Source organism: Carlito syrichta, unplaced genomic scaffold, assembly GCF_000164805.1.
Source record: "Carlito syrichta isolate Samal-C Ts95f unplaced genomic scaffold, Tarsius_syrichta-2.0.1 Scaffold145297, whole genome shotgun sequence".
Classification (NCBI taxonomy): Eukaryota; Metazoa; Chordata; class Mammalia; order Primates; family Tarsiidae; genus Carlito; species Carlito syrichta.
The window spans coordinates 334,172-343,012 of record NW_007089393.1 but is presented as its reverse complement, the minus strand read 5'-3'; the positions used below and the strand labels follow the sequence as shown (position 1 = coordinate 343,012).

The 8,841-nt window shown below is 39.0% G+C and overlaps 1 protein-coding gene across 1 annotated transcript in view; it reads left to right on the top strand.

Annotated features, from left to right (window-relative positions):
* Positions 1–8,841, top strand: part of KNTC1 (kinetochore associated 1) — a 102,679-nt gene that overhangs the window by 31,468 nt on the left and 62,370 nt on the right. The window contains exons 20-28 of the mRNA XM_008050409.2: positions 566–677; positions 1,718–1,861; positions 2,070–2,126; positions 2,210–2,311; positions 4,372–4,491; positions 4,578–4,721; positions 5,979–6,077; positions 8,205–8,308; positions 8,464–8,563. Of these exons, the coding sequence (XP_008048600.1) occupies positions 566–677; positions 1,718–1,861; positions 2,070–2,126; positions 2,210–2,311; positions 4,372–4,491; positions 4,578–4,721; positions 5,979–6,077; positions 8,205–8,308; positions 8,464–8,563 (982 nt within the window). The remainder of the gene's footprint in view (positions 1–565; positions 678–1,717; positions 1,862–2,069; positions 2,127–2,209; positions 2,312–4,371; positions 4,492–4,577; positions 4,722–5,978; positions 6,078–8,204; positions 8,309–8,463; positions 8,564–8,841) is intronic.

Below are 8,841 nucleotides of genomic sequence, written 5' to 3'. Positions count from 1 at the left end.
ACCGAGTCCGGCGGCTACTCATATTTTTGATTAAAAATGTAGACATTGACCGGGCTCAGTGACTCAGCCTCTAATGCCAGCACTTTGGGAGGCTGTGGATTGCCTGAGTGACGAGTGGATTGCCTGAGCCCATACGTTTGATACCAGTCTGGGCAACTTGGAAAGACCTCGTCTCTACAATAAATAAAAAATTAGCCAGGCGTGGTAGCGCATGCCCGTAGTTCTGGCCGAGGCAGAAGGATTGCCGGACCCCAGCAGGTCGATACTGGGGTGGCCGTGAGTATGCCACTGCACTTTAGCCTAGGCAACAGAGTGAGACTCCAAAAAAAAAAAAAAATTAGACGTTTTTATTTTTTTATGTCTGTTTGGAAAGGTTTTTCCCACCCCATGATTATAGATAAATTCTCTTGTATTTTTTTTCATTTTAGAGCTTCCTTTTCTTTAAAACAATTAAATCTGATGTACTGGGAGTGCCTAGTTAAAATGCTTCATGACATACATTTATAAAACAGAACCTTTTTTAAAAAAGAAAGAAAACTAATTATTTCCTCTCTTTTCTTCCCAGTGGTAGTTCTTGGATTGAATTTCTGAATAGTGAAGATGATCTGAAAGATATTTTTTTACAGCTACGAGAAGGCAACCTTGTTTGTGCACAGTATCTTTGGCTTAGACATCGGGTAACACTTTTTTCCTCCATGGTTTTATAGCTCTTGACATAGGTGATTGAGTCGATGTTGGAAACTAACAGCTTGGCAAGTGTGACTTGGTAATAATAGAATGTTTTCAGATTGTTTCATAAAACATGACTAGCCCCAGAGAAAATTGTCCTTTGATAGTAAATCAGAGGAAGTAATGTGAAGATACAATAGAACCTTATTTTATCTCATCATTAAGAGTCTAGCTTCTAATCTTAGCTCGAGAGGCAACATTTTATTATTGTGACTTATTCGTGGGCTTTTTCATGTAGCATTGGTGGAGAGGTTGTCCCTTCTGCTTCATAGATTGTGGTAAAGGATTGCCCATCAACTTTGATCATCTGAATCTTCTTAATGTTGGCTGATGTTGGCATATAACATTAGGTCCAGGGTGGTTATAATGGCTCATGCCTATAATCCTAGCACTTGGTCAGAGGATTGTTTGATGCCAGGAATTCGAGATCAGCCTGGGCAACATAATAAGATTTTGTCTCTACAAAAAATAAAATTGAGCTGGGCATGGTGCCACACACCTGTAGTGCTACCTACTTTGGAGGCCGAGGTAGAAGGATCACTTAAGCTCAGGTGTTTGAGGCTGCAGTGAGCCATGATCACACCATCATACCCCAGAGAGGGTAATAGAGCCAAATCCTATCTCAAAAAGAAAGCACACGCACACACACACACAATTAGGTTCAAAAAGTAGTATCTTGGTGTGATGCCAGTAACAACCACATTGCTTGTTAACATTTATCCTATCATTGCCACTTAAGTTAGAATATTCTCTCTCCTGGTTCCTTTGCTACGTGATTTATTATTTGGTACTCACTGCTGTGACATTTCATGCAACATGCGCTCCGAACTAGTATGATTTGTGTAGTGTAAATCTCCTTTAGCACTCATTATTAAGTCAGTAGGCAATTCCTTGAAATGTCTTCCTAATAGGTTTTTGCCAAATGTTTGGAAAGCTATCTGTTTAAATTTTTCGGATGAATCTTAATTTATTACTATGTGTAATTTAGGCAAACTTCGAAAGTAGATTTGATGTGAAAATGCTTGAAAACTTGCTCAACTCAATTTCTACACCAGTCTCTTTGCCAAAACTTTGTCCATGGCTTAAAAATGATGTGATTCCACTTGTGAGGAGGACTGTACCTGAAGGACAGGTTAGTTATCTTCAGTATTCTACTCTTAATGATTTAATTTTATTTTTAGCATTAAACCATTGATGATTAAGTCATACTAACTAGTGTTAGTATGACTAGCACCAGTGCTATTGAAAAGAGTTTATTTTAAAAGGTAATCATGGAGGATTTTAGTTATTTCATGACTATCCATTGAGAATTTTATTTTTAAATGATATATTTATTTCAGAAAATTCTTGCAAAATGGTTGGAGCAAGCAGCCAGGAACCTTGAATTAACTGATAAGGTAATATCATTTTAATTAACACTATAAAGACATTTTGCCCACTCCCGATAGCATGTTCTTAATTGTCTATAATATTTCCTAAGGCAAATTGGCCAGAAAATGGACTTCAACTGGCAGAGGTGTTTTTCACAGCAGAAAAGATAGACGAGTTGGGATTGGCATCCTCCTGGCATTGGATTTCCTTGGTATGATATGGAGAACAGATTTTTAGTAATGAAGAAGTCAATTTATGTTAAAGGGTTTGTCTATATGCATGTAGAAAAAATTATCTCGAAATATATCCATTTCTTAAATTTTCTATTTTTATGTACCTTTGGTACTTTTCAAATTAAAAAAAAATAGTACTTGCTTTTTTTTCTTTCTGGTATTTGTGTTACCACTTCAACCTATTTTAATGCACTGTTTTTCTCTATTGAACCAACCCAAAGGGCAATATATAAATATTCTGCTAAGTAATAGAAGTCAGAATTTCTACATTAGCAGTATTTAAGAATTCTTTGAAAGAATACATTTTGAAAATGAATTAAAATTCATTTTCAAAGGCTGTATCAATCAAGTCTACTTTTACTGCAACTAGTAAGCCACTTGTGCTGCTTGAATTTCTTAGATATTCATTCTAATAGCCATATGGCTAAAGTGTCAATGATTTTTTTAAGGTCATTGTACAAAATCTGGGACTCTTTGATAGTGTGAAAAAAAGCAGTGCTAGAAGGGGTGCTAAGATCAGGAGCACTGATGTAATAGTTGAGGCTAATAAACTGAACTTATTATTTGGCTTATCAACTTATTAAGTTCATTTCTTTTCCCCTTCAGTTTTCTAGCAACTAGAAATTGTTAATTATATTTTTTTAATGTACATTCTTAAGTCTTAACAAAGTTTGTTAGGCATGATATAATTTCATTTATAAACTATTATATGAAATATATCAATATAATCTCATCTCTGAATTATAAAGTACCAGAAAATATGACCTTTAAAATAATGTACTATGGAATTGCATTTATTTCTTAAATTTCAAGATCCCAAAATAAATACACTTTTTTTTTAGTGGAGTCTCACTCCATAGCCCAGGCTAAAGTGCAGTGGCATGCTCATGGCCGTCACACCATCAACCTACTGGGCTCCGGCAATCCTTCCACCTCAGCCTTCCAAGTAGCCGGAACTACAGGCACGAGCTACCACACCTGGCTAATTTTTAATTTATTGTAGAGACGAGGTCTCGCCAAGTTGCCCAGGCTGTTCTCGAACCCGCGGGCTCAGGCAGTCTACTCGCCTTGGCCTCCTAAAGTGCTGGGATTACAGACTGAGCCACTTGTCATTCAGGCTGGAGTGCAGTGGCATGATGACCATGATCATTTGACCTCCTGGGCTCAGGCAATCCTTCTGCCTCAGCATTCTGAGTAGCTGGACTGTAGGCACTCACCACCATCCCTGGCTAATTTTTAAATTTTCTTCTACTTTCTGATAAAGCAGATTTGTTTTGTTAATTAAGAGATAACATCTTGCTGTGTTGCTCAAGCTGGTCTCAAACTCCCAGCCTCAAGTGATCCTCCAAGCTCGGCCTCCTAAGGTGCTGGATTTACAGGCATGAACCACTGTTCTGCCCATTCTTGCTGTTAATTATACTTACTGATTCTATCCTTTTAAAATGGAATTTTTTTCAATGTATATATATTTTCTAGCAATGTATATATGTTTCAAGCAATGTATATATATTTTCTATGTAAGAAGTTTTTCCCCTTGCTGTAAAATACCACTTTATCTTTTCCTTGTTGGATAACTTTATCAATATTGAAAGTGGGCTCAGGCAATCCTCTCGCCTCGGCTTCCTGAAGTGCTGGGTTTACAGGCATGAGCCACTGCACCCAGCTTGAAAATTTTGTTTCTTGTATAAAAGTTATACATTTATATCTGGTTATGACTTATATTGATAGATGAGACACTGAGGATCATCTAAATGATACTTGTGTACCTAAGTATATTTGGATTCTGAAAAAATATTGTAATGATATTGTCAGTTTTTCTATTTTTTAAGAAAGAAATTTCAGATTCTGAGCTATGCTAATTTGTATAAGTTAATTTTAGTTAAGAGTCTACAAAATTTAAAACATACATTGGTTTTATATTGTAGGTTTCCTCTTATGTACTTAATCATGGTTATTTCTTATCTGAAATAATTCTGGTTCTATTTTTCTTTCACAGTTGTCTTATATGTTGTTAACAACTTTAACACTTTTGTTTTAGAAGGATTATCAGAACACGGAGGAAGTTTGTCAGTTAAGGACTTTGGTAAATAACTTACAAGAGTTGATCACATTGCATAGAAAATACAACTGCAAATTAGCCCTCTCTGATTTTGAGAAGGTAAAAGTCCAGGCTTATCAAAATTATTTTGTATATTGAGTTGTGGCTAGAGTCTGCTTTTATGCCGTCTTTCTTTTGGCATCCAGGAAAATACAACCTCCATAGTGTTCCGAATGTTTGATAAAGTGCTGGCTCCAGAGCTGATTCCCTCCATCCTGGAGAAGTTTGTAAGAGTTTACATGAGGGAACATGACTTACAAGAGGAGGAACTTCTCTTGCTGTACATAGAGGTAACTTTTTCTTTAGATTTAGTCATTTCTTGGATCTCTGCAGTATATAATTATATTACATAAGTCTTTAAGGAATGGTGTGTCTTAACATTAGGACTCTTGGCATATTGTATTGTTTAGGAATGTGGGTTAATTCTGCTAAAACCAACTGAGGACCTTGACAGGAGACTTTCACCAAAGGGCTATTTTAAGATTATGGGAGCATGAGCTTAATAAATATTAGCAGTTTTTTAGTAGACATTGACATGCTATAATCTTATTTTTAGATTCTTTTTGTTTTGTTTTATTTTTGAGTTGGAGTCTCACTCTGTCATCCAAGCTGGAGTACAGTGGCATGCTCACAGCCACCCCAGCATCAACCTTCTGGGCTCCAGTAATCCATCTGCCACAGCCTTCTAATTACCTGTTACTACAGGCATGCATCACCACGCCTGGCTAAGTTTTTGATTTATTGTAGAAATGAGGCCTCGCCAAGTTGCCCAGGCTGGTATCGAACCCACGGACTCAGGCAAGCCTCCCAAAAGTGCTGGGATTACAGCCATGAGTCACTGAATCCAGTCTGTGGATTCTTTTCTTTTCTTTTTTTTTTTTTTTGAGTTGGAGTCTCATTCTGTCACCCAGACTGGAGGACAGTGGCACGCTCCCAGCCACTGCAGCCTCAACCTGCTGGGCTCAGGCGATCCTTCCACTTCAGCCTTCCAAGTAGCGGAACTACAGTCACACGCCACCATGTCTGGCTAATTTTTTTTTTTTTAATTTGTTACAGAGATGAGGTCTCGCCAAGTTGCCCTGGCTGGTCTCAAACCTCCAGGCTCAGGCAATCCTCTCACCTCAGTCTCCCAAAGTGTTGGGATTATAGGCAAGAGCCACTGCACCCAGCAAGTCTGTGGATTCTTTAAGAACGTTTCCATTGGCAGGGTACTGTGGCTCACGCCTATAATCCCAGCACTTTAGAAGGCTGAGGTGAGAAGATTGCCTGAGCTCACGAGTTTGAAACCAACTTGGGCAACTTGGCAAGACTTCATCTCTACAATAAATCAAAAAATTAGCTGGGCATGGTGACATGTGCCTGTATTTCCAGCTACTTGGAAGACTGAGGCGAAAAGATCACCTGAACCCAGCAGGTCGAGACTGCAGTGGCCATGAGTGTGCCACTACACTCCAGCCTGAGCAACAGAGTGAGACTCCTACTCAGAAAAAAAAAGAAATGGGAGTTTTTAATTTTTAAGAAATATATATTTGTTTATCCCTTTTTAGGATTTACTGAAGAGGTGCAGCTCAAAATCCACATCACTCTTTGAAACAGCGTGGGAAGCAAAGGCCATGGCAGTAATAGGGTGTTTATCTGACACAGAGGTAAGTAGTGACCGTTTGGGTTTCTTTTTTAAGAATTAAATGTTTTCTTTTTTTGGGGGGGGGTGGGAGTCTCACTCTTGTCACCCAGACTGGAGTGCAGTGGCTGCTTCCAGCCACCGCAGCCTCCACCCGCTGGGCTCCGGCAATCCTTCCGCCTCAGCCTTCCAAGTAACTGGAACTATAGGCGTGCGCATGGCCATGCCCGGCTCATTTTGATTTATTATAGAGATGAGGTCTCACCAAGTTGCCCAGGTGGGTCTTGAACCCGCAGGCTCAGGCAATCCACTCACCTCAGCCTCCCAAAGGCGCGGGATTACAGGCTGAGCCACCGAGCCTGGCCAAATGTTTTCATTAAAAAGCTTTTTTTTTAATTGTAAAAGCAACATATGTGTTAAGGAGAATCATATAGTATGAAAAAGAAATAGAAAATTAAAGCCACTCATCATTTGACCTTTTTTTATTTAGTCAAGGTCTCACTGTTGCCCTGGCTAGAGTGCAGTGACATGATCATGGCTCACTTCAGCCTTAACCTCCTGGGCTCTGGTGATCTTTCCGTCTCAGCCTCTCTTGTAGCTGGGACTGCAGGTGTATGCCACTGTGCTCAGCAAATATATTGATTTTTTTTTTTGTAGAAATGGAGTCTTGTAATATTGCCCAGACTGGTCTCAAACTCCTGGGCTCAAGCAGTCCTTTCAAAATGCTTGGATTACAGACATGAGTCACCACACCAGGCCTCTATTTTCTTTAATTATGGGGGGGAGAAGTGAACATTTTCTCATTCCTACTCAGAAGAACCCCTATGGAAAATTAGACGTATATTTTTCCAGTCTTTTCTGTGGTTGTCCAAACATGGAAACATTTTTAAATATGTTGTAATATACCTTTATTTTGACCTCACACTGTTATTAGCTAATATTATATAATATAAGTAACATTTTGAAAACTTTTTTTTTTTTTTTTTTTGAGTTGGAGTCTCTGTTACCCAGACTGGAGTGAAGTGGCACACTCCCGGCCACTGCAACCTTGACCTGCTGGGCCCAGGTGATCCTTACGCCTCAGCCTTCCAAGTAGCTGGAACTATAGGCATGTACTACCATGCTGGCTAATTTTTTATTTATTGTAGAGACGAGGTCTTGCCAAGTTGCCCAGGCTGGTTTCGAACCCTGTGGGCTCAGGCAATCCACTTGCCTCGGCCTCCCAAAGTGCTGGGATTACAGGCTTAGCCACTGAGCCCGGCTGAAAACTTTTTATATACAGAACTGTAGAGACTGTAGAAAGCAGTAAAGTTGTATGACTTAGCTTTTCACTACAAAATACTCTTGAATTTTTCTAAATACCCAAGTTATTTTGTGTGAAAATTGGAAGAAATATATGCTTTTGCAGTGAAAATTATTTTTATTTATTTATTTATTTAATGTCAGAGTCACTCTGTTGCCCAGGCTGGAGTGCAATGTCACTCTCATGCCCACTACAACCTCTATCTGATGGGCTCAGGTGGTCCTTGTACTTCAACCTTCCCAGTAACTGGAACTACAGGTGTATGCCACCATGCCCAGCTTTTTTTTTTTTTTTTTTAATGTAGAGATGAGGTTTCACCATGTTGCCCAGGCTGGTCTTGAACCTGTGGACTCAGGCAGTCCTTTTGCCTCTGCCTCCCAAAGTGCTGGGATTACAGGCATGAACCACCACACCTGGCTACAGTTAAAATATTTTGATGAACTTTTTTTTTTTTGAGTTTTGGGTCTTGCTCTGTCGCCCAGGCTGGAGTGCAGTGGCATGATCATGGCTCATAATTGCCTCAGGCTCCTACTCTCGTGATCCTTCTGTCTCAGACTCACAAGTAGCTGGGACTATAGGTCTACGCCACTATAGCCGGATACTTGTTTTAGATATTTTGTAGAGATGAAGCCTAGTCTTATCTTGAACTTATGAGCTCAAGCAGTCCTTTTACCTCAGCTTCCCAAAGTGCTGAGATTACAGGCATCAGCTACCACGGCTGGCCCAATAGATGAGATATTCTTGAACCATATGGTTGATGTAAACCTTTGCTGATTAGGCTGTGCTGTTACCTTGCTTGAAATGCAAATACGAGGGCTATTGATTGCCCATGTGTGCATCTCTCCATAGCTCATATTTGATGCTGTGCTTAAGATAATGTATGCGGCAGTGGTGCCTTGGAGCGCAGCTGTGGAGCAACTAGTGAAGCAGCACCTAGAAATGGATCATCCCAAGTAAGATACAATCTACCAAACAATTTGTTTTGTGCTTTGGACAAACCTCATGGTTTGAATTCACATTCATTTATGTTTTTTATATTATTTACTGTGTTCCTCAATGTTTCATTAAAAAAGGCAATCCGTATTAATATCAATACATTTGCTTTTAGAGTCAAGTTATTGCAGGAAAGCTACAAACTAATGGAGATGAAAAAACTTTTACGAGGATATGGAATAAGAGAGGTGACTCTCTTAAACAAAGAAATAATGGTAAGTACACTATTTGAAGAGTTTTTCCCCCCTCTTCCTTCCATTTCTAAGGCAACATGGGACATTTAGTGAGGATTGTATATTCTAGTAGGTTAATAGAGTTGGGTTTTCCACTACTTTTCTTTTGTTAGATACAATGTTATCAGTGTTCTGTCATTTATGAGAGTATGAAGACCAAAAAATAGTCAATTAAGAAGCTAAAAAAAGAAGACAGGACTATCACATGATTCAGGCTATAAGTCATGTTTTCATTTTTTATATTCTTTTAATTTTTTTTT